Genomic DNA, 26,770 nt, shown 5'->3' with positions numbered 1-26,770 from the left:
AGTAGTTAAATTATGTAGGGTTCCTATAATTATAAGAAGCATACACTCTGATGTAGCTTCATCCAAGTTCAAATTGGTAGTAGTTGGAATATATAGTTTGGCAGAAAAAGTAATAGAACCTTACAAAATTATGTGATTATTTAAAAAAAAATAGTTATTTGATAGATAATACATGCATAATACATAAGAGCAATAGGAGTTAGAATTTCTAAATATTGTGTATTTTATATATATAATATTCATTATCACATGAAATGCATGGGACATGAATCTAAAAAATCATATTTAATACATGAAAAATCGAGGAGAATCAATTCTTTTAAAAATATATATATATTGGTTGTGTCACACATCTAGTTAGTTAGTAACATTCTTGGTGATTGATGTGCATGGCTATAAGAGTCATATTTAATACATGAGAATGAGGAAAAATAAATTGTGTATGATTTATCATATATTCAAAAAAAAAAATATACAATTAAAAATTATAACACTTAAATTTCTAAAAAATAAAATTATCAATTTTAGATTAAGGTCAAAATTTAATTTTTATTAGGTGTAACAAGTTTTTTTTAACAAGAAAAATATTAACAAGCAAAAAGTATTCTCCCTTACACAAAATGTGTCAGAGAAAAACATCAAAGTTATCACAAGAGAAAATCTAAAAGACGATAAACAAGAACAATCACTCAATGTCATACAAACAAATTGGATTTTGCCACCAAATTTGATAACTTAAAGCAAAATTAACATACTTTGCCTTCAACCACCGAAAAGTAAGCAAATTTACTTTACGAGTTGTGTTATTTGAACAATCATTTTATTAACAACTTCTGGGACAACCATAATTTTACAAAAAAAAAATAGATGTATTGACACAAAAACCAAAACAATAGAGAGAGAAAGTAAAAACATAATATGAGTATGAGAAATAAAGTTGTCACAAAAGTTGTCAAAAAGTTGTTGTGCAAATATTTTTTTTGAGGGAAGTTGTTGTACGAATATTGTTTTTCTTACTTTATCCCGAAGATGGGGGATTGATTTTTCCTTATTATTAAATATGCTTAATTGCAGTTTTGATCCCCTATTTTCATCTTTTCGTGGAATTGGTCCCCCTATTTTAAAATTCGACAGTTTTGGTCCCTCTATCATATTTTTTAGGGTTAAATATATTTTTAGTCCCTACAAAATCATGAGTTTTAAAGTTTATTCCCTATAAAATTTTAATGGTAATTTTAGTCCTACATAATATTGTAGTTTGTAAGAATAGTCCTTATTTTGAAAACTTTTTGCAAAAAAAAAGTATATTTTTAGTCCTCCAAAATAGTCCTTATAAAATGCAAATATGGATTAAAAGTGAAGAAAACTTTTTTAGGGACTAAACTTGAAAACTTGTAATTTTGTAGGGGTTAAAAACATATTTAACCCTATTTTTTAACTAAAAAAACGTGATGTGATAGATTTTAACTGTCATAGTATATGATCTGAAGACGAGAAAGTATCAACATGGATGAAATCGTAAGAAAATTTCCTTGAAAATACCATTTAAAACATGTTATATCATCATATTTTAGACAAAATTTTAGATAAAGGAACCATAATCGTAGAGATTTTTAAAACAGGGGGATCAATTTTACAAAAAAATGAAAATAGTGGGACAAAAATTGCAATTAAGCCAAAAATTTAATATGATTCTTATCAACAATGAAATGATGTTTTTTTTTTAAGAAATGATGTTTCATAAAATATAAATATTGACAAATAACTCTTTATTTCATAAATCTATAAAGTAAGAGTACCGGTACACCTAAATTTGTGAGGTGTACCGTAAAAGTTCCCTATTTATACATGCATTAAGGTATAGACATGAAAATTAATTTAGGGTGTGTGCGCGCTTAATTTATACCTGTTTGATCTTTGCATTTGCAGCTTTGAGAGCTGTTTGGATAAACTGGAAAGGCTTTTTGGATGCCATTGTTGTCTGGTTAAATCAAGAGAGAATCATCTCATTTTATGTTGCGTAACTCAGGGCATGTTTGGATAAAAAGGTTATTTGTATCTTATAGCACAATTGTTTATCATGAAAAACGCTTATGCATAAGTGTTATGTAATAATAGAAGAATTTGTATATTTGAGTTTGCGTGGTGTAGTAAGCTTATTTAGAGTATGTTTGAATAAAAATCTTATTTGTAGCTTATAGCACAAGCGCTTATCAAGCGCTTATGCATAGCTAAAAAAAGCTCAAATTATACTTATCATAAAAAACTTATGAAAATAAGTTGAAAAAAGCTTGTGAAAGTTGTCATAAGCTATTTTCATAAGCTCTCCCGTGTAAATAAATAAGCTTAAATAAGTCAATTGATATAGCAAAAGTTCTTATTGTAGCAATCAAATCTATTTAATGTACAAACCCATTATATAAATCAACCCAGCAATAAAATCCCATTTCTAAACACATTTAAACCTACGAACAGAAAATCCCATTTTATATGTAATTTGATTAAATTAAGTTCCGGTAGGTTTACTTGTAATGTTGATGCGTCCTTTTCTCAAGCTCGGAATCGGGTTGGTATTAGTGTTTGCATTCGAGATGAAGAAGGTCGCTTTGTTTTAGCCAAGACTGAATGGATGACTCCGCTCCTTGATGTGAATTTGGGTAAGGCTTTGGGTTTATTATCAACAATGCACTGGGTTCGCGATCTGTGTAACGCCCTAGTTGTTATATTTAATTATTTTGATGTATCTGGAGTATATATATATGTGTGATTTTTGGGTGATTTATGTGGTGTATCATTTTATTATATAGTTTATTTAATAATAATTAGAATAAGTATGAAATAATGATTATTTTGGTGTTTGGGGAATTAATAGGAGTTATTAGAAATTATGGGGAGTTAAGTGTAATTAGAAGGGAGTTACTTTTGAGTGGGAAGTTATACAGAGAAGTTAGAATCAGTTTCACGTAGAACCAGTTTTGGGAGCAAGCAAGAGAGAACCAAGGAAGAACCAAGAGTTGAATTTTTGTTGTGCATTTCTTCTGCAAATTTAAGGTAAGGGTGAGGTTTACTTTCAATAGTATAGATTGTAATTCTGATTTTGATTTAACATGTTTCTGGTAGAAATTGGAGAATTTGGGATTATGTTTTGATTATTGATTTTTGGATGAAAAAGTGTAGAAACCATAGAATTGAATGGTGAAAAGAGTGGTTAATCAGGTAGGTTAGTGATGGGTTAACGTTTTAATGATAGGGTAATCATATGGTGATGTTTATGGATGATTTTGGAGAGTTTAGGGTTAAGAGATGGAGCCAAGGAGGTTCCCATGGTAGAAAATCTGTGATTTCAGCATGTCTGATACTGTCGAAATCATGAGGCGATTCTAGAAATCATGAGGCGATTTTGACAGAAAAATGTGTAATTTTAGTATGTCTGATGCTGTCGGAAACATGAGGCGACTCTAGTGATCATGAGGCGATTTTGACAGAAAATGTGTAATTTTAGTATGACTGATGTTGTCTTACCATAAACCCTAAAATGCAATTTTCTTCACTCCAAATGCTTCCAAACTTCTTCCTAAGTGTAGGGACTTTATCCTAAACGTATAGAGATGTTTTTAGGAAAGATATAACGTTGTATAAGGGTCTAATGAGTTCATGAGTGGTCCTTGGGGTAGGGATGAAAGTTGTCTATAAGGGTATAGCCTCTCAATGTATCTAAGCTAATATAATTGATGTTGTTGATTACTAATATCTTTGAGTTGTTGAATTCTGTTTGAACGTTTTGAATGGAGCTTGATGTATGAACATGATTACGATAAATTGTGCATTTTTCTGGATAGTTGAATCTCTGTTGATTGTTGATTGATGTTGAGGAATGAAATGTATGTTTTAACTATTAATCATACATGTTGTTTAAGTGGAGTCACATGGAGTTTGCATTGCATGGTCAGTTGTATGTAGATATACACAAGTAGGTCCATGGCATATGCATAAAACAGCGGTGAGGACTCATGTCCTGGAGTACTAGTTGCTCAACAGCGGTGAGGGCTTCGGCCCTGATGAATGCTTTAACCATTCAAAAGCGGTGAGAGCTTCGGTCCTGTTTGGTACCACATGCATATTTGCATATTTGAGAAGTCTAAGGTGTTGTCTTAGCAGTGTTGTCATGTCATTTGCATGAGTCGTAGTTGTTGATTGTAATTGTTACTTTGATGATGATGATGTTGTAGGTAAATATGTACATTGTATACCTACTTGATGAGTGGAATCTGATGATGTTGTTGTTGCTTGTGAATTAATTATGTGTAATGGCAAGATGATGTTATAGGGTGTTAGATTCAATTGAAGATTTAATATCTATATTTATTGTTGTGAATCTCACCCCTTCTGCTTGAAAATGTTGCCCTTCCTATGGGTAACTTGCAGGTGATCCTGAGTAGTCGGTGGTGGCTCAAGAGTCGTGTCTAGGGCTCTGATACGTGGGATGGGAATTATTATATTATATTATTGTTGTTTTCCTTTCCATGTATCAAATTTTGGAACTTGTTGATGTGGCCCTTTGTTGGTCGACTTATTGTTGTTTAGGCTTAATGCCAAGATGTTGTTGGAGACTTAAACCGTTGTTGTTGTTATTGAAATGCAAACTTTCCGCTGCAAGATTTTGAAGTTATTAAACATGTTGAATTAAATAGTTTTATTTTCTATTTAAGAAATTTTGAATTTGCAATGTAGCATGCCCGTTGGTGCTTAACTCTGATTAGTATTTGTTATTTAATTACTTTTGGGTAACGGGGTGTTACAATCTGCAACTAGGTATTGTGGACTTTGAGTTTGACTCCAAAACTGTGGTAGACAGCCTTTATGGTAGTAAAAATGGCGTCTCTAATTTTAGCGCAGTTATTAATGATTGTAAACGTCTATTAGCTTCTGATTTAGTAACCTCTGATGTTAGGTTCATTCGGAGACAAGACAACGAAGTCGCTCATAGCTTTGCTAGAGCGGCTTTGCGTCATGCTAGTTTCCATATTCATATTAGGATTCCATCTTGTATCTCTACTATTATTTTGAATGAAATGCAATAAGTTTATTCTTGTAAAAAAAAATGTAATTTGGTTAAATTCAATTTTAAACCCTACGAACAATTGAGAAAACCCAAATTTCATAAGCAATTTCATTAAACCCGCATTTTACATGTAATTTGATTAAATTCAATTCTATACCCATCAAACAATAGAGAAAACCCCCCATTTAATATGCAATTTCATTAACAATCTATATTAGATGAAAAGAAATCACACCGTTTAAGGGATGTGGGTGCCACGTCAACGAATACTAGGTCAAAAGTGGCATTAAGGGCCAAAACTGCCAAAGATCCAATACATAGGGGCTGTTTTGTATTTCAATTAGTTACGGGGCCAAAATCGCAACTTTTGAAAAGATATGGGGCCAAAAGTGCAATTAAGCCTCGATTAAACTAAAGGATATCTTATCATTCATCATAGTATTTTTGGGTCATTTCATTGTGTTATCATGGTTTTGGGGTGCCAAGCCATTAATTGGACTTGAACCTTTCGACCGTTGATATCTCTCTTTTTCTTGGGAAGGGTAAAAGGAGAAAAACCCTTAAAAAGTTCTAGATTCGGGGGTCGTTTTCGCTACGGGAAGGTGTTAGGCACCCGGAGCGATTATGGTATTCCATAAGAACCGCTCTCCTAAGTTTATTTTTACGCTTTAGTTTTATTGCTTATTTGTAAAAAAGAAGGTGTGATTAGTTAAGAATGGGGGATAAGAAGAAGTAGAATTTGATTTTTATTTCGGCTTGGATGAGTTTTGACTCATTGCCTACGTACCCTTTTAAGGGATCAAAACCGTTCGTAGTTCATTCTCAAAAATGGTTTTTTTGTTTTTGTTGGTTGATTTTAAGTTTGAAAAGAGATTTTGAAGAATAGAGATGAGAGGCCTCAAAGGCATAAGATTTGGAAAATGTGAGGTGGAATTAATCGTTTTGCTAAATGAAGTCTAAGCATGGTTAAAGTTCATTAAAAGTTTTACTTAAGAAAATAAAAGGGAAAAATTATTGGAGTTTTGACTCCATTTTTTTTTTATAAAAATATTTGAAGTGAATTTATTTGCATGTTTTTTGGAAAAAATTGGGTTTTCTCTAAGTGTTCGAAACTAAGCGTTCATCTAATCATGCAATCCTAGCCATACATCTATGCATACAATCCTAAGCATACATCTAGGGTGAGTGTGTGTGTGTCGGTGCGTCATAGTGTCCATAGTCCATATTACAAAAATTCCCTAAATACATTCTATGGCCCCTTTGCCAAGCTACAAATCAATGATAACAAATTACATCACCAAATGAATCAAAACTTGCAAAAAGTAAATGCTAAGCTAAAGAAAGTGGAGGAGGTAGTGAAATGCTAGGAGTGAAATCACATGGGGAACAAAATGTTAGTGCAACAAAAAAAAAAAAATATATAATGGGAATGATGCAAAATGTACCAAATGAGTATGCAATAAAAAGGACAAAAAACATGAGAATTTAGCAAGCACAATGTGTAACAAAGTCAAGATTAAAGAATCAATTCAAAACAGCAAGATCAACATGTGATTATAGGCATAAACATCTCACATCAACATATCAAGAGATTATTATCACATATTAACACATTAGTGATAAAAATACAATGAAAAAACTCATGGCAAATGATCCAAAAGGAATTAAAGTGCTATGAATTAATCATGCAATATTTTTATCAAGTTCAACGTGCAAAAATGTCATAGAAACAATAAGAAATCAACAAAACGTATGCCTAAAAAAATCTAGGAATTTTTATCAAAGTTTTGGTCAAGGCACAGGTTCCAATAGCACAGAGAAACGGTGTAAATAGCACAAGGGAGCAAAAAAACGTATGGAATCTTAGGCCCAAACCCAAAGCCCAAACTCAAAACAAAGGAAAGCGCAGGGACCGTTGGATTGATCCAGGAGATGGAACCCTAGATCCAACGGTCTAGATTGAGGGAAACGAACCAGAGCTGGACCGGTCCGGTTCAGCTGCTCATAAAAGGATTGCAGGACCGGTCCAGTCCATTTTTCCTTTTCCTCTCTCTCTCTACCCTAAACCTAGTGAGAGAAACTCTCACCTCTCTCTTCTCCTCCGGTTGTCTTCTCCGGTGAGCTTCACCGCTCCGGTGTGGTGGCTTGCCGGCCCAACAGGGCGGCGCCGCCGCACCGGAGACGAGAAACTCCTCCGTTTTCAAAAACTTTTGCAGATTAAGACATCCTTTTTTATTCTAAACAAGAATATGACATTAGATTTTGCATGCAAGGTCTGAATCGTTGTAGATCTGAGGTTTTATGTTACGGTTTTGAAACTCTTCTTTTCTTTGAAATTTTCTTGGATCAAATCCTTTTTATCCTTCTTGATCTGTAACGATTCGCTTGCGTTGATGCTTTTTGAGAAGAGAAAAGCGAGATTTACGTGTTTATGGTTACGGTTACGGTTACGGTTACGGTTTTCTTTGTGATTCTGGAAAATTTTAGGTTTGTTGCTTGCGTGATTTTGCAGGTTTAAACTATGATTTTATTTTTGAAAAGAGGTTCTGAGTTTTACCTGAAGTTTTTTGATGGAGATTCTGTTGAGTTTCTCCGGGAAACTTGATTCTGTGCTTTCTGTGTTGTTGATTCTTGGCTTTAACACTGAAAATAAATCAGTGATTCTTCAGCTGCTTCACCGGTCCAGATTCTGCTTCTTTCCTTCTTCTTTTCACGCTCTCGTCTCTGTGATCGTGCAGGGATTCGTCGCCAAACGGTGATGGATCTGCGCTTGAATTGCAGAGAAAAAAGTTCTACGATGATGATTCTTCAATGAATCACTGAGAACTGCAGAGAAATCTGAGAAATCTGAGCAATTTTTGTTGAATTCTGGTGAATTTGTGATGAATCTGTGTGTTAGGGTTTTTGATTTTTCTCTGTGTTCTTACTGGTTTCTCTGTGATTTTGGTTTTGATCTAACTGACAAGAAAGAGAAAGATTGATTCTGTTTTTGGTGAAGTGGCGTGTAATCCTTGCTTCTGAAATCTGACTTAATGCTTTTATAACTGACATGTGTACATTGGAACCAATAAGAAAAGGACACCTGGACCTGGAGAAAAAAAATGGCACGGCTTTGGCCAAAAAAAAGAAATTTGGACCTTTCTGCAAAAACAAAGAAATTGAGGACTAAACTGCAAAATTAAAAAAAAAGGCTTGAAATGAAATAAAAAAACAGTTTGGACAAAATGCAGTTTTGGGACCTCAATTGAGGGACCAAAATGCAATTAAAAATAAAATTTGAATAAAAAACGTAATTTGACCAAACGTAAAGTGAAACAAAAATAAAATTGGCAAAACGGACTAAAACGAACCAATGGCCTAAATGAGGTACTTCAAAGTAACCTCTCTATGCCAAAATTTTGTGTGAAATGACCAAAATGCCCCTAGGGCTGAAAATGACCTAAACAGATTCAAATTGACTTGACACTGACTCAGATGCAAGTTTGAAATGAGTTTAATAGGGTTTACTGATAAAATGTTTAAAAACAATCTGGAAAGACTCGGAGACAGTCACAAGGATGAAAATGGGTCCCACTGCAGGAAATGACCAAAATACCCTTCTGTATGACTTTTTGTAAATTTTGAAATAAACTGTAGAAAAAAGCAATGTAATGATTCAGAGACACTTTTGAATGACTTACAAGACAAGTAAAGACCATTTCAAAAGGTTTTATGCAAGAAAAACATAGATGAAATTGTGATTGAAAATACTGCGAGGCAGAGACAATTTGAACTGTGCAGTTGAAATTTGATAATTGACAAAGTTTGAAATGAAATTGGGCCCAGTATTTTTAGGTCCAAAAACAGGGTATAACACATTGGTTTGGAAATGTGAATAGCAAATAGAAAAAGGCCAACAAGTATCTCTAAGACAATACTCCCAAACATCTCTCAAAGCTGCAAATGCAAAGATCAAACATGTATAAATTAAACACACACCCTAAATTAATTTTCATATCAATACCTTTTATGCATGTATAAATATTGGGCTTAAATAGGTCTTTCGTCCCTGCAAATATAGGTCATTTGAATTTTCGTCCACGAAGTTACTAATCCTTCCATTTTGCCATTGCAAATATTAATCATTTGACTTTTGATCCTAATTAGTTTTTTTTTTTTGCTGAGGTGGGCTGTCATTAGCGACGTGGTGCCCATGTGGCAAGTGATGATTGGACGAGATGGTTGGCTTAAATAGGTCTTTCGTCCCTGCAAATATAGGTCATTTGAATTTTCGTCCTTGAAGTTACTAATCAGATGTAATTAAGACCATTTTTCAAATGATTAATATTTGCAATGGCAAAATGGAAGAATTATTAACTTCAAGGACGAAAATTCAAATGACCTATATTTACAGGGACGAAAGACCTGTTTAACCCTTTAATTAATAATATTTTAGATGTAATTTTCAAGTAATGAGTAATGAATATTTTTGTTAATATTAATTAAAATAGATTTTTTCACAAACTTTTAATTTGGATATCCAAAAACAATCAATCGTGGTTCATCATATTGCAACAAAAAATCACCAATTTCAAAGTAATTAAATGCTTAACAAGAGAATCTAGAGAGATTATTGGTGTTGATGATGAATGAAACGGAGTGAGAAGCGATTTTGTTAAAAAAAACGTGTTTTGCATTTGATTATGATGAACTTTTACGTTTTGTGTAATGAAAGTGTTCATTACATCTTTCATCAAATCCAATGGCTTGTACGATCCCTTTTGTCTTTACTCTACTAAGGACTTTTTTTCTACTAGATTACATCAACTAACTTCAATGTTTTTTTTTTTTTTTTTCACTTAATATCTTTGATGCGTAACCGTACACATTAATCTTTCATTTAAATAAAACTTTGATGTATGACAAAATTTTCGTTCAAAGGATTCAACGTTGCTGTATTTTTTATGTTAGATTAAACTAAATCTCATCTTATCATTCATCATAGTGTTTTTTGGGTGATTTTAATGGCCTGGAAATGTGAATAGCAAAAAGAAAAAGGTTAAGTGTCTCTAGACAATACTCCTCCGTCTCAGAATAGGTGTCCTCTTTTCTAAAAAAAGTTGTCTTAAATTATTTGTCCTTTTTTATAATACAAATATAAAATTTATTACTTTTTTCATTAACATACCATTATTTATTGCATTTCAATTATCTATAATTATTTGAGTAACTATATTAATAAGAGTGTTTTAGTAAATGATACACATTTTGCCATTAAAATCAACATCAGTAATCATTTCCTTAATAAATGTTGTGAGAAAATCTAGTAAAAATATCTTTGAACGTCTTAACCACAATTTCAGAATCACACTGAATCCAAATGTTGCTCAATTGCAACTCCAAAGACTTTTCTAATGAATACATAGTTGCACAAAATTAAGCCACTAAACATGAGCCATATGACCAATATTTTGAGCGAAACCCTCCAGAGAATTTAGTCTCTTGAGTCTCTAAAAACTCCCTCAATCGCACCAAAAGACGGGTTGCCAAAAGATGAGCTATAAACATTGATCTTGATGATACCAACTGATAGAGAGCTCCCTACTGACTTCTACAATAGGAGGCCTAGGAGATAAACCAAACAACTGCATAATCGGAGCTCCCTTGACTGCTAGCCAACAAAGACAACCAGTTGGACAGATCAATAGGTGTATCTGAGCCTGAACTGAGCCATCCCCACAGTTTCAAAACTATTTTTTTTATTCATTTAATAACTAATAATGGAACTTTCACTCATTCCACGGGTAACTAGTTTTCTTAGAGTTAGGATCAGGATTATTTTGCTAGGATTTCGATGTAATACTCTTGATATGACTGGTTATATATAATTTATTATTATTCATCATGTTCTTTGATTTAATTCCATTCTTATGTTTTTTTCGACGTACACTCTAAAAATGATATATATTTTTTAGAATGTGCGAGACATCGATTTTTTATCCAAGGGATCCAAGTCAAATCATGTGTAAATACTAACGTTTAGATATAAAGTTAACTTTGCATTCACACACACACTTTTCGATCATATGTCATTGAATCAATTGGTTATTTTGCTTAGCATTGAAAGTTAATTCATATAATGAATTTCATGTCGTTTGGCTTGACATTCTTCCTAATGATTTGAGGCTTGATTTCTATCGGGATAGATGTGGACTTCCAAACTAGAGATTCCCTTGATATGTTTTTTTTGGATGGTTTTTGTTGTTTCTTTTGTTTATTTTTCTGTTTCCTTTCTTTTCTGTTTTTTGAGGGTTTCGGTCTAGTCCCCCTACTTTTGTAATTATTTCCCCTCATTTTTTAATAAATTCTTTTTGAGTTTGACAACATAAGATGGAGGTCTCCTCGGGATGCCAACCTAATTGAAATGTCGATGATGTCTCTTTGTGTCTGTCCACTCTCCTTGTTTATAAAAAAAAAAAAATACGTCGTTTGCCAAACATGAAAACATACATGTGAAGACATAATTGCATTTAGAAAGTATATAATCGATCAAGAAAATGTGTTGAATGAATAGTTAATGACATCTAACCCCGACACAATTTCTTTATTCATATTTACAATCTATTTTACAAATTGTTTCTTAAAGCAAACTACATACCTTCAAACCTTGATTAAGAATACTGCACTTGAACAATCAAACTTTTGTGCGATCGTTGTGAATTCGATATTTATTTTTGATAAAATTAACATACTTACTGATGTGCAAAGGAATATAGTAAAATATTTATTTATTTGTGAAGCCCTGATACTTCAAAATGGATGACGTACCGTATTCTCTGCGTATTCTGCACCGATACCTGTCCGATACTTCCCGATACGTATCCGGAGAGTATCCAAATATTAAATTTTATTTTTTTAAAAAATAATTATCCGATACTTTCCGATACATCCCGATACGCACGGATACTTGTGTTTTTTTTATATTATTTTGATTTCTGTTTTTTTTTTTGTGTGTAAAAAATAAGAATAAAAACATTATAAACGTTAGTTACTTGTTAGTGTTAACTCTTAGTACTGATGTGTTCTTTTTTTGGATATAGTGATTCTTTTTTGGATCGATATAGTATAACACTAACAAGTTCCTTTTGGATATAGTGTAGCATTGATGTATAACACTGCTGGTGCTCTTTTTGGTATATATTGCGTATGTAATTACCACTCTCTTAATCGTCAATATTATATTTATATTAATGTGCTACGAGCCTGCTTTCTTGTGTTTGCTAATATACTTGCATAATAAAAAAATGATTATAATTATATAATACATTTAATTATATAATTTTTTTTATTAACGTATCCCAGCCGTATCGTATCTTAATTTTTGAAATTTTTCCGTATCAGCGTATCGGTGCAGTATCGTATACGTATCGTATCTCGTATCCGGGCTTCACATGTCTTTATCATATCCTCTAAATTCTAATTGTTTATTTCCCCATCCCTAGTTTTTTTTTTAAAAGTTTATAATGACAAAATTAAATTCCAATTAGTTTCCTTTATAACTTTGGGAAACGCTAGAGATTACCCTTAGTAAGTTTGTGTTAATGGGTGATAAAAATTTAAACAAACAATTCAATAAATTATACACCCTCCGATCACTAATATAAGCAAAAATTTACTTTTAAAATACATTCAATTAATGATGTATGTGATATATAATAAAGATCACATACATCATTAATTGAATGTATCTAAAAAATAAATTTTTATTTATATTAGTGACGTCTAGTAATTTAGCGGTTGTTTACAATCCATGATAGTATTGTTTTAAGATCTATACCCCCTTAAATGATAATAATACGTGTTTTTGTATGTCCTATATGTTCCTCTTATAAACTTTCAGCTTTTCGGCGACATTGATTGACGTTTGTATTTCAAGTGATTCCAAATATTGATACATTATAGATAATTAATCAAAGTGACCCATCATTTAACACACTTTCTAGCTATTCTTATTTCACATTTAATAGAAAGTTACAAACACAACTGGATTCCCGTGCTTACTCATGATTGCAATTTGTGAACTCTCTTTCCCTACTTATTAACAAGTTTGGAGTTTGCTTTGCCAAAAAGTAATTAATTAGTTCCTCTGTTGTTTAGCTTTGGTTAACATTCTTATACATGAATAATAATAATAATAATAATAATAATAATAATAATAATAATAATAATAATAATGTTATTATAGTCCGTGCAATAAAACAAAATGGTACTTGTCCTTCAATTTTCTTCCCACTACAGCTTGCAAAAATTGACAACTCCCCACTATGTTCCCATTTTTATTTTTGACTTTAAAACAATCATTCATAAATAAATTTCATGTAAGTCACGAGTTAGTATAATGTTATGACATACTGCCAATATCTATGTACTAATTATAGTTAGAATCCTTCATAAAAATTAAGTAGTGCCACCACAAAACATAGGTGTAATTTGAAGTCCAGTTAAGCATTGATACATGAGATCAGAAACCGTGTATTGCCACAACAAGCATGGAATTTTATTTGTATTTTCTTTCTTTGTATCATCAGACGTGGCAAACACTATTATTTTCTAAGCTTTAATAAAATCATGTGACACCCATTACAGGTGAGTAGACTAAGACCCTTAAATTTTCCTATTTATTTGATTCCCATAAGAATCTCATATTATTCCTAGTGGATATAATATATAATCATATATTTTTCACAAAGCATTTGTACTAGTAATATTCTATTCAAAACATGCTTTAATCAACCAAGGCTTTGACGAATCTCAACTGATCCTTATGTCCAGTGATAGGGATTTATTTGGCCTTATCCATTTAGAGATGGACCGTCATAATATTCTTAAAGGCTTCAAAGACCTTCACAGGACCCTTTTAGATACTTCAGTGCCTTCTAAAAGGGCCCTAAAACTTAAAGGCGCGTCCTTCTCAGGACATCGCCTTTATCCGTTTCTAGAATCTTCTAGAATGCACCCAAATACCTAAAATATCCCTGTTACTTGGAGATTAAGCAACTGAAACCCAAACCAATAGAAAGCTATAAATACCACCATTGAGAATACTTTCAAGGCATCAAATAATCAGTCTAAACGATACTTAACATTAGTATTCCTTATTGTGCTTTTTGCAAGTACAAGAGAAAATACTGTAAATTTTTTGTTCCTTCTAAATTGTTAAATTCTAGCTTCTCATTTTCAGAATATTTTTAATTGAGTTGTTATTTCATTTTTCTTAGCTGGCAATGAATGAGGGCAATCACAAGGGGTGTGTGAGCACCTTCCTATCTCCTCCTAAAGCAAATAATGAATTGACCAATAACATTTACCTTGTAAAGTTGTAGTATATATTTATTTTTTGACGTAATTGTAATTTCTTTTTATTTGTATTATTTTGACACTGTGTCTTTGTAAAATTGAGGTGTACTGTATGTAAGAATTTATTTTTATTCTATGCAAATGTTAGCAGCAACTTTTCTAACATCTTCTTAACTCTCTTTAATTGATAAAATACTCAATGGACAAAGTTTTTAAATATGTTAAGTCCCAAATGTTGTTGACGACTTTAACATACGATAATGAATAATGTTTTAATTTTGTTATTTCACGTACAATTTTTTGGATGACATGTTATTAGTGTAAAATATTCATAAATTGTACTCGTGAATTTAACTTAATTGATAAGAACAATCCATAATATATGTAAGGCTGAGGTTCAAATTTCGACCACCACAAAAAACAAATATTCATTGACTTTACACATGACTAATTTTCATTGAAAAATTTGATTGATCATGATTTTTTCTTTTCAACTGTATTTCTTCAATTAACAAAGCTCAAACTCAAAACCTTACTTTATATTGTGTCTATTTTCAACCATTTTTTCCATCAACAAAACTTAAATTTAAAACCGTACTTTAAAAATTCGAGTTCAGTTCCACTCAGATAATTTAATATTAGTGTTTACGGATAATTTTGAAATGGCAAGACTCAAAATAGATGGAAAACATTTTTTTCAAGGTCAAGAATTGACGCCTCCATTGGTGATTTATGAAGAAGAAATAATGAGAAGTAAAGAAAATTATCGATGAAAATTGGAACTCCTTGTCAAAAATAATAATCATAAATTGTGGATGGAAATTGGAACCAACAAAAGTTCACCCACTTCAGTTTATTCAATAGACATAAAAGTTGATCCATTTATCTATGATCTTTGTCTATGTTTGCATAATAATATTTAATTTGAAGTTTGAAAATGGATAAAAAGGATCAAATTAAAATAAAAAAAGATAAAGGACCAAACTGTTATTTGAAATTAAATTAAGGGACTAAAACTTTAATTTTGCCTTTATCTTATGTATAAAAATATCAAATCTTATTTACATAAAAAAATTATCAGAAATCAAATTGAATCTCGTCTTTTCTTTTATTTAATCTTCTTGTGGACAACAACTTGTTTTTACCATTGTTGAAATTTTACTTGTTTTGACTCAATCTTTTTCACCATTGTTCTATTCTAGATTTAGATATGTACTTATAAATAGTTAGACAGATAAGATACCCGACAAAGAACAAAAGACATCACATACCAAAACTTGTTTAAACACAATTTATTGTACTAGATTGATTGCTTATGTTACAAGAACCTATTTTTCAGTAAAAAAAAAAAACAAATAGTACTACATTTTTGTGTTTAACCACAACACAATTATTGTTTTTCACGCAAACTACAATACTACTTTATCTTCTCTTCTCTTCTCCAAGTACGAGGTCCACTGTATTTGTATCCTTCTGTCTCTACTTTCACTTTCTTAATCTCTTCTGTTTCACCTCAAATCTACTAATTGGGTATGTTTTTTATCCTTCTCTTTTTATTTCAGCACCAGTAATCTATCAACCTCACACCATAGTTTTCAATTTGTTTGCTTTTAATTTTGTTTTTGATGTTTTTTATTTATTTATTTATTTTTTGATGGGGTTTTATATTGATGGAAAGTTTGCAACTTTGATTTTAAGATGTTGAAATCATGTTATTATTATTGCAAACTAGCTGATTTCATAAATATACTGTTTTGTTGCTTTTTTCCTTTCTTGTTTCTCAGCAACCAAATAATTTTTCTGATCACAAATCCAAATATTGGGAGTTTTTAATGTACCCCCATTTGGAATTTATTTACTTTGATTTGCATTTTTTGGATTACTTGTGTTTATGTCTTATGGTATTCTTTGGAGTTTTTTTTTTTTTTTTTTGGTCTTAACCATATGGTTACTAAGGGTAAGAGGTCTTGTAATCTGGAGTTCTGTTGGGAGGTAAATAAAGTATGGTTAAAGGATTGTTTCAACGGTTCCTTTGTCGGGGTATCTGTGTGCAAGTTTGAGAAATAAACCAGCTTTAGTAAACAAGTTAATTTCAACTTGTACAGAAAGTTGTTGTTTAGGGAAGTTATTGTTTAAGAAACTCATAAATTATTGTAAGATTCTTTTAATATCTCTTTATTCGTAACCTAAGCCCGGAAAAGAGAGAAACAACAGAAGAATCAAATGCGGGGTAGTAATCCCCTTAACATCCGATAACAGTAAATGCCTTATATGAATCGGACAAGACTCATAATACATGAAATATTGATCCAAAGAGCGGCCAAGGTTGGCTAACGCATATGCACAATGATTTCTTTATCCGTTATTGTTTCTTGAGAAGTATATCCATTTGATTTGGAGTGATTTTTATTTACTCTCATTTTCACTTCAATAAAGACACCCCTCTTCTATGATTGACCGGGAATGGAGGGTGTTGTTTTTTGACAGTAGCTGAGAATGTATGAATGTTATTTCTAAATATTTTCCTTCCCCTGCTTGATTTTGCACCTTCAGAAATTTAAGGAAATAATTTCTGATATACGACTAAGTGAACATTTATTGGAGTGCACTTTTCTTATATTGTTGAATTTTTGCTTTTCCTGTTCTTCTAGGCTCATAATGCACTAATTAAGTGTTGCATGATTATATATTAATTGATCAATCTCTAACTTTGCTATTGTTTTCTATAATATCTCTTTTGTTCTGGTGGACTTCAGGGAATTTGTTCTGCTGAAATAGGCGGTCTTTCGAAGGCTTCTTTTCATTAAAGTTAACAAGTTAGCAGCTTTCAAATATTTAAATGGGGAATTGCTTGGCTAAGGTAAGAATATTTGGATACGTCAAACATGCTATTTACTGTTATTCATCATTAAAAGTTAAAGTTTGAGGCCTTTCATCTGTTCTCTCCGATAAATTGTACATATAAGATCACTCTATAAGCAAAGGTCATGATTTTTTCCTTAAGTGTGTATTGTATTGCTCCTTTGGTAGAATCAACGCATAAGGAAAGACATCTGCTGTGACTTTGAACTGATAGTCTTTTACCGCGCCTTCTTTTTGTGTCAAAAACTTACTTATTTGCTAGCCAAATTGAGATTAACTTTTACATCTACAGCTAGCCTTTGTGTATTGTGTTGTATGCGACCAGTAGCAGATAAATTAAACAGTTATAGTAAAAGCAAGAATAGAGAAACAAATATAACAGAATGCAGAAACTAATGAAAACTATATAGGAATTAGAAAGGAGAGATTATTTTAGGTCTGTCAATTGTTCTAATTCATCTAAGTATTGGTCAATAACTTACAGTTCAAATTACACTGCCTAGGTAACTGGTGAAAAGAGTTCTTAATTGCATCTGATAAGTAGCTATCTGTAAGATAAAGATCATGTTCGAGAAAGAAAAAAGAAAACGCGAAACATTCAAACTAATTTGCTGTAGTTTTCTCATTTTCTTCACTTATTCCCCCTCACCCCTAAACCTCATCCCCTTCATCTTTTAACGGTGATAAACGGCTAATCATCGACTTACAGATAGTATGATGCAACAATCCCTAATCTGTAACTAGAAGTAATTTCTTCTGTCAGCATCTATCCGTGATTTTTGTGTTCCTAACCACTTTTAGTTTACGGAAAGGAAGACAAGGAATAATGGAAAAAGCGTGTAGGTGTATTGTAGCTCTTAATTGCTTCCATCTATCTTCGTCATTCATTGATGAATCAATTGACAGAAAAGTTTCATGTTTTTAATGCTTGTAGTCTCGGGATAGGGATAATGATTCTGATCAACATGTGGAGTTTGCTGCCGGGAATGTGGCACTTATTACCACCAAAGAAGCTTGGGACCAAAAGTTGGAAGAAGCAAAGAAGGATGGCAAAATTGTAAGTTTCACTTTGACCTAGTTTTTAATATGCAGTACAATACAATTGAAGACCTATTTCCATTTTGTTGTTTTGTTTGGATGAATCATTTAAACCTTGCCAAAATTTACCGCACATTTGTATAGTTGGTATTCAGTAACATCTGTGTTTTCAAAACCGCCATAATACAAAAGAAAGAATTCAACATTTGAAAGACACTTGACTTTGAGTCAGTTTGGATAAACTTCTCAAGAACTACTTGTGATGAAAGAAATAATACAAAAATCTTGCATTAACCATGAGTTTTTTGACAAGTAGTTATTGTATAAGTTGAGATTAACTTTGGCATCTTAATTTTTTTTTTGAAACCTCTCTCATCTAACTACTCCATAAAGATTTATATTAAGGATTTTTTCGTAGTGAAGCTCCATAACTTATTCTAATTGAAAAGCTTTTTCAATCTAGAAGTGAATCCGAATTATGCTTGTGTCTCTTTTTCTTTTACATGATTTTACTCTGCCCGATCTAGTGGTGGTGTAGAATTTGTACCAACTAAGTATTAAGATATAGGGTATGTTTGAATTGACTTATTTGAGCGTATCTAGATTTTACCGACATAAGGACATGTGATACTGTTTGGTAGAGCTTATGGGAACAACTTATAGCTTATATGTTAATAAGTTTTTTCCAGCTTATTATATGTCAATAAGTTTTTTCCAGCTTATCTCCATAAGTTATCCAAGATAGCTTATGAAAACAGCTTATAGCTTAAATGAAAACAATTAGACTTTATTTTATCTTTTGCTAAGGAAATAGCTTATAGATAAGCACTTATAAGATAAATGTTTATTTTATAAGCGCTTAAGTTAACTGTTTATCCAAATAAGGCTTTATTAGCGGTAATTGCTAGTTAGTACTCTCTTTCACTCTGACATGATTTCGGAGACACTACGAATTGACCTCCCTCATTTGGTTAAAATGTATAATTTATTGACTGCAGATTTTCCAGCATATATTTTCCTTAACTTTATCTTACTTTTTAATTTTTATGCTATATAATTTATTTTCTATGGGTACAATTGCTACTACTAAAGCTCCTTGTTCAACAGGTGATCGCAAATTTCAGCGCAGTGTGGTGCGGGCCTTGCAAGGTGATTGCGCCATATTACTGCGAAATGTCTGAGAAATACACATCTATGATGTTCCTATTGGTTGATGTGGATGAACTAACTGTAAGTAGTGAAGTTATAAATATTATTTCATATATTTTTTTGTAAATATAGTTTCATGAGATGTATTTGTGAACTAGCACTCCCCTTAAATACGGGGGACAAACATCTTCATATGCAAATATGTTATCATTATATCAAATCTTTGGCTTATATTCACTTTAGGTCCCCTTATTTTTGTCGATCCACTATTTTGGTCATTCCATTTCTAAAGCCAAAAATATTCTCCCAATTTTTAAAATTTCTAAAATTTTCTCCTCCGCTGAATTGTAGACTTATTTTTGCTGATGTGTTGTTAAATAATGAGCTGACAAGTCACCGGGTGATATAACAGGACATGTTCTTTGGGATCAGGTCTTTCTTTATTGAATGTGGGACTTGAATTTATCCCAATAATCTGATTTAATCCACATATGCATGGTCACATCACTCATTGACTTGCCAGCTCATTATTCAACTTGACACATCAGCAAATATAACTCTCGAATTCAGTGGTAGAGAAAATTTATGATATTGTAATAATTGGCAGATTATATTTTCAGAATTAGAAATAAGGGGACTGAAATTGTCAATCATTAAAGGGGACTAAATCTTTTGGATGATCATTTTACTTTGTAATTTGTTCATGGTGTGATAAGTGTAATTGGTAATACATCATGTGGCTGATTGAACATGGTTGTGTATGTTGCAGGACTTCAGCACTTCATGGGACATCAAAGCCACACCAACTTTCTTCTTTCTTAAAGATGGACAACAACTTGACAAACTTGTTGGAGCCAACAAGCCAGAGCTTGAGAAGAAGCTTGTTGCCATTGCTGATTCAGTTCCTCAGAATAAGCAGTGACTTGTTTTTATTCATGTTTGTAGATGCTACGGCTTTTCTTCCCTCACAAATCGCGAATTCTTGACCATGACATGAGTGCTTCTAAATGTTTTGCCGTGAGTGTCTTTGAATTATTTTTTTCCTTGGATGTAAATATAAAACATTTCACATGAATGTCTCTGATTCAAAGTTATGTTGTAGTTAAAAAAGCATGCTGTGCAAATATAGAATTTGTTCTGCATTATTGTCTAAGAAAAAGTGGTGGTTACATGGAATCAATAGACTTATGATTTAAGTGGTAAAGAGTTTGATTCTTTTGTGTAAGATGTGTTTTGCACTACCCTTGAATATGGTGGTTACATTTTTTATCATTTTTTTCTTTACATTTGTTGTTAATTTATATTCCATTGGTTCAACAATGAGTGATCTATTTATAGAAAAATGTTCTAAACAGAAAGATTCTTACTATTTCGAGTGCAATATTAATGTTTTTCGATTCTGCCCTCCAATTATATCCTCTAATTAATACGACTAGCGTCTTTCACTTCGCAAAGAACAGCCATCATCTGCTGCAGGAGTGACAATGTTCATGTCTGCCGTCCTCATATTTCTACCACCCTTTTTGCGGATGCAATGGCTGTCTTGCTTACTAGAACTTATTTTCTTTTCTCCTCTGCTTTTTGTATTATCTCATTTAAAAAAAAAAGGACTTTACTTTTACAGTGACAACATCAATACTTTAAAAATGGTAATTTTTAGTAAAAGTATTTTCTCCTTTTTGCATTTATACCATTATTATAATATGTGTAAGGGATTAAGTTACTACCCAGGATTATTCATTGTAGACGAATGAAGTGATATGTAAGGGATTACGTTACTACCAGGAAAAATGTAAAAGATTAATTTGAGACAAAAATTCAAAGGTGTTAATGTTTTTAATACTTGAATAACCAATTTTAAGAAAAAAGAACAAATCTAAAACTTTGAATTGTAATTTTTTTTTATAAGGAGGAAAACAACAAAAAACAAAGGACTAAGCAACTCGGTGCCTAAAAACTTTCAGAGGAGTCAGCGAACAAGATAAAATCTAGTTGCAAAGGAGGAGAGATCCATATCTTCGAAGTGTCAATGTTGTCGGTCCCATATTTAACCAATCAATCGACACATTCATTGCCTTCCCTCAAAGTGTGAGAAAAAGAAAGTAGGAAATCAACCAAAGAAGAGCATAGAGTATTCTAATAAACTAAAGAATTGTAATTAAAAGAGAGTTGTTTTTCACACAAAAGAATAAAATAGAAGAGTTTTGGCCCCTCAATTGCTTTGGATATCAAACTAGTCACATGGAATGTGTACTTCCCATACAAGATAAAAAACCACACATGATTCTAAGTGTGTACTGTGAACATGAACAAAATATTTTTATCTGAAAGTACACCTCTAAATACCACTAAAATTGTCGTCTTTCTTATTTTAATTGTGTACATCCTAATTCCTATGTATTCCAACAATTAATTCAATTTTTTATTTAAATGACAAAAAGGCTGGTCAATAAATTGGTTGGCCCAACTGCAAGGCTTTCTCGACAAACTCTCGAAGCATCTCATTACCTGTCTATTACTGAGTTTTTCATTTATATCAAAATTTGTGTTCATTTCGTTTTATAATTTTATTCTTTTAGAAATTAGAAATTAAAATGAGACATATTACAACCAGCAGACTATCTATCCAACACAAGATGTGTTAGAGAAGAGAGCCAAAAAAAATGCAACACAAGTTAGCCAATACCCAAACAAAGAAAAGGGTTTTGGCATCAATTATAAAAACTATATTTATACCACCAAAAGGAAAGAAGCTTAATACTCTCCACAAGTTGAATAGGAGAATTTTCTATACCACAGAAAAGTCTATCATTTTTTTGCTTCCAAATCACCCAAGAGCTAGCAAACCAAAACAAATGCATGAAAGAACCCCGGACCTTGCATATATTATACATTGTCCTTACCAACTGAGATAAGCTCACGGGGACAAAGAACACCTTGATTTAGCATAACCTGAAGAAGCACCAATGTGATGAAAATGATCCAGAATGTTAGAAAGATCTGTGGAATAAACGCAAAGCCAATTTCTAACAAGCTGCCAAATATGATCAAAGAGACTACACCTAAAAAATAAATGATTCTCTGGTTTCTGTGGACCACAACCACTAACACACAACTGAGAGCCATGTGGAATAATCCCTCTTCGAAATAAATTCGCATTAGTTGACAATCTATTCTGAAAAAGCCGCAAAACAATACCGAGACCTTCAAGGGGACATCTTTCGTAAGAGAGTCGTGAGGACGAAAACATGAGGGGACAACCCTTCTGTAAGACTGCGGTAAGCCCCAATGAGTGAATACCCAACACCTGGATCAGGGACCCACCGCCACACATCGTCAAAATCAAGACAACGATCAACAATAAATTCCTACACTCCACTACCATTTCCTCCTCCCACGCCCATAGTCTCCTTCTCCACTTCCAAGCCTCCCCTCCCTCACCTCACCCCCTAGCAAACATCTGCGCCACAATGTACAATTTCTACGCAGATTAATCATACAAGCGACGATGCCTATCCCGGAGAGGAACATCACCACACCACCTATCTAACCAAAATAAAGTACTAGCACCATTACCAACAATAATGCGAGCATTATCGAAAAACCAACTGCCAACCGCTGAACCAACACCATCATGGATGCTAGCTATCTCCCTCCACCACATCAAGCCTCCCGACCAACTGCATGAAACCACCCCCTACTAAGCCATACCTAGCTGCTAATAGTCTAAACCACATACCCTCTCTATCCACCAACAACCTCCAACACCACTTACCCAACAGCGCCAAGTTAAACTCTCTAATTCTCCTTACTTCAAACCGCCAACCTCTTTATCCAAACAAATTTATATAAAATATTATTATTGAATTTGTATATAAAATAATTTAAAGTTTTTGACAAAAATGTTGAATCATATATAATCTATTTTTATCTTGGAAGATATAAAAAAATGACAAAAAGTAGTTTTTTTTTTATTTTTTATTTTTAAGAAAAAAGGTAGTATTTGATGACTATAGTTTTCCGAACCACATGGTTAACGAAGTTAGTGGTGGACTCTATGCAATACAGCCTAACATTGCTAAAAAATTGCTTTTCTGACATTAAAAACTTTACATTAACACAAGTAAAATATTGAAATATCTCCCGCGGTAGTTAACTACTGTTGAGGATCCGGCAGCAGTTAACTACCGCTGAAAAATTGCTTTTTTGTTCTCTCTATTCTCTCAAAAACCTCACCGCTGGAAAATTGCTTTTCTGTTCTCTCTATTCTCTCAACAACCTCTTCATCTTCTTCTTCTGTTTCAACTGCTGCACCACATATATCCAGATGGAATCCGGTGATCAAATTGCATCACACTTTGGTCAAATTGCAAGCTACTCTTTTGAAACATCGAATCTACCAATCATATTTCACTTGTCTACCAACCCAACAAATAAGAACAACATAACCACTTAACTCTTCTTCATGATAAATACCACTACTTCAACTTATGGTTCAGTTTCTATATCATGCTCCTTTAAGCTTGTGAAAGCAACTTATTCTCAACTTACAGCTCATGCTTTTGGTTATTTCAAATTTTTAATTAAATATGAAAAGAAAATTACCGTAAAAAAGAATGAAAAAATCATATTATTTTTGGCAATGAAAGAATCATATTGGTACAAAAAATTAATTAATAATCGAACAAACACTTTGTCTATAACACTGAGTTTGTTAATTGAGATTTGTTTTTAACAAGAGTTTGGTAGTTAGAGAGAACAGAGATGGGAGGGATGAGAGAGAACAGAAAAACAATTTTCCAGCGGTAGTTAACTGCTGACGGTTCTTGAACGGTAGTTAACTACCATTGGAGGCATTTAAGTATTTTACTTGTGTTTTAAAAATATTTTTTATATCAAAAAAGCAATTGTCACATTGCTATGTATGTTTGTTGCATCGCACACTGTCATTGTCCACCCCCTTTTTTTTGACAAAAATAAAAGCAAGGTTTCACATTGAAATGAAATTAATTTGGTCACGACTTTTACACTTTGTTTGGTTGTGAAGAGAAGTTGTGAAGAGAGAAATAGGTGAGAGAGAGTAAGAGAAGAGAGAAATAAGCAAGAAATAGAGTAGATTTGATTGATTGTTTGTTAGAAGAGAAATATAGAAGAAAGAAGTGTTGATTACTTTTGAAAGTACTAAAATACCCCAAATTAAAAATTATTTTTTTATAACGCTAAATTAAAAATCCTTCAATCAACATACACTAATTTATTTATGTATGTTAATTTATTTATTAAACTACAAACTATTATTTTCTTTTTAATTTGATTAGATTAATTATTTTTAATTTTTTGACAGGGTTTAAATAATTTAGTTGTGGTAAAAAAAAAAGTTAACGAAATCAACTCATAAATCCATTTCCAATGTTGGTCTATCTACTAAACTATCACTTGGATATCCAGTAATTTAAAAATCCTTCACGTACAGTGCCGAGAGATTATAGAAGGAACAACAAGATTAAATAGGAACAAGAGTAAATAATTAGATCTAATATTTCAATACAAGGGTAAAAAAGGAATAACAAGATTAAAAGCCTTCTCTCTCCACTTTCTTCCCTATTGTGAGGAGACATAAAAAGGTGGTGGGTCCCATTACTTTTTAATCTCTCTTCCCTATTTCTCTTCATTCCAAACAAGAGAAGTTTGGTCTCTCTTCCCTCTTTCTCTCTTCTCTCTTCCTTATTTCTCTTCAACCAAACAGACTAAAGTTATATATAATACACCTCTAAAAATAAACTTATACATCCCTTAAAAAAAGGTTATATATAATACAATATAACACATTTTTTCCAAACTTATCTCTACTTGGAAGACCACATTTGGTCTGACATCTTATTCAAGGCTCAACTATTTTTTTCATCAACTATATTTAAAAGATCTGAGTTTAGTTTCATATGAACTAATGTAATATTGATATATAAAATATAAGGTTAAATATATGTTTGATCCTCCTATTATTAAATAAATAAAATTTAGATCCCCTTATTTTCAATATCGATTTTTTTATTCTCCATTTCACTTTTTTTCCTGAATTTTCATCCCTAATTCTATTTCAATTTGACATGAGTTGTAAATTTCTTTCTCAAAGAGAGGAGGATATTTAAATATTCAAGCAATTACAAAAGCAAATGATAACCACACAAACAACTGGTCATAGAAAAATAACACTACTAAAATTTATGAGTGGGAAAACTATGATTATACTAAAATCATGGTTCTATGAAACCTTAATTCAAACAACATTTAATTACTCCAAATAATACACACACCCACCTTATGTCATGTTTGTTAATGTAACTTCATTGAGACAATAACCATGACTATACACCTCCAGCTAATTCAAATAACGCAATTTAATTCATCATAAGCCAGATCAACTTCGCTGTGAATTTAATGATTTTCTTGACCAGTGCTACATATTTAATTTGGTAACCCTCTATAATAAATAAAAAAGCTAAGATACACAACACAATGAATAAACAAACAAATAATAATACATATATGACGGTGAAGTTCGGTGTTAAGTGTCACATTCATGGTGTGAATGATTCATCAATGGAGTAGGACCCTTTCCTCATTTTTATTCCCTATATATTTCTTTTTCTTATGTCTACCTGTTGACAACCTATACATGCAAACAAAAGTTGAAGAAAGCTCTTCCTCTCTAACACTTCCACACGTCTTGCTGAGTGCTTACCCTCTCAATCCTCGTATGTCATATCCTATATATTAAAATATTTATGATTCTTATATCTACATCAATAATAAAATAAATTGCTTAAGATGTGGTTAAATGACACATTTCTTCCTAAAAATAGCTGTTATACATCTAAAATATGACCAAAGTACTACTGCTGATGATCAAGATATCCAGTTCATTGCATGAATGCGAAGCATACTTTCTTTAGTGCTAAAGAAATAAAATGATCTGATAATTTACAACATAAAAATTGTGATAAATAAAAAAACACCTCAGTTTATTAACATAAGAAAATAGATGTTAAATTTATCAACAAAAATAGATGTTCAAAAATATGCGTCAAAACCAATGTGACCCATGCAATAACAACTCGAGTACCCAATTAGTTCTAAAAAATGGAGTGAGACATGGCTCCGGGTTCCCAGTTACAGGAGAAGCACATATTTACACACAGTAAACAATTTCAACCATTAATACGAGATTAGACGACTAAGATTACACTAACAATACTAGTTTTCAACAATCTCAGGCCATTAATTAAATTGATAAGGCCAAGATCGTAAACTGCGCGATGTAGA

At 32.1% G+C, this 26,770-nt stretch overlaps 1 protein-coding gene across 1 annotated transcript; it reads left to right on the top strand.

The window, feature by feature from the left end:
- The first annotated feature begins 15,802 nt into the window (after window positions 1–15,802).
- LOC25498857 (thioredoxin H9) lies at window positions 15,803–20,800 on the top strand. Its single transcript, NM_001422411.1, has 5 exons — window positions 15,803–15,928; window positions 17,155–17,258; window positions 18,195–18,317; window positions 19,406–19,528; window positions 20,217–20,800. Exons 2-5 carry the CDS (start codon window positions 17,238–17,240, stop codon window positions 20,367–20,369), a joined length of 420 nt encoding a protein of 139 aa, NP_001409340.1. The 5' UTR covers window positions 15,803–15,928; window positions 17,155–17,237; the 3' UTR covers window positions 20,370–20,800.
- The last annotated feature ends 5,970 nt before the right edge of the window (window positions 20,801–26,770 follow it).

The sequence above is a fragment of the Medicago truncatula genome, chromosome 7 (genome assembly GCF_003473485.1).
Source record: "Medicago truncatula cultivar Jemalong A17 chromosome 7, MtrunA17r5.0-ANR, whole genome shotgun sequence".
In the NCBI taxonomy this organism is placed as follows: Eukaryota; Viridiplantae; Streptophyta; class Magnoliopsida; order Fabales; family Fabaceae; genus Medicago; species Medicago truncatula.
Note: the sequence above shows the minus strand (reverse complement) of the source record. Positions and strands in the feature narration are given on the sequence as shown.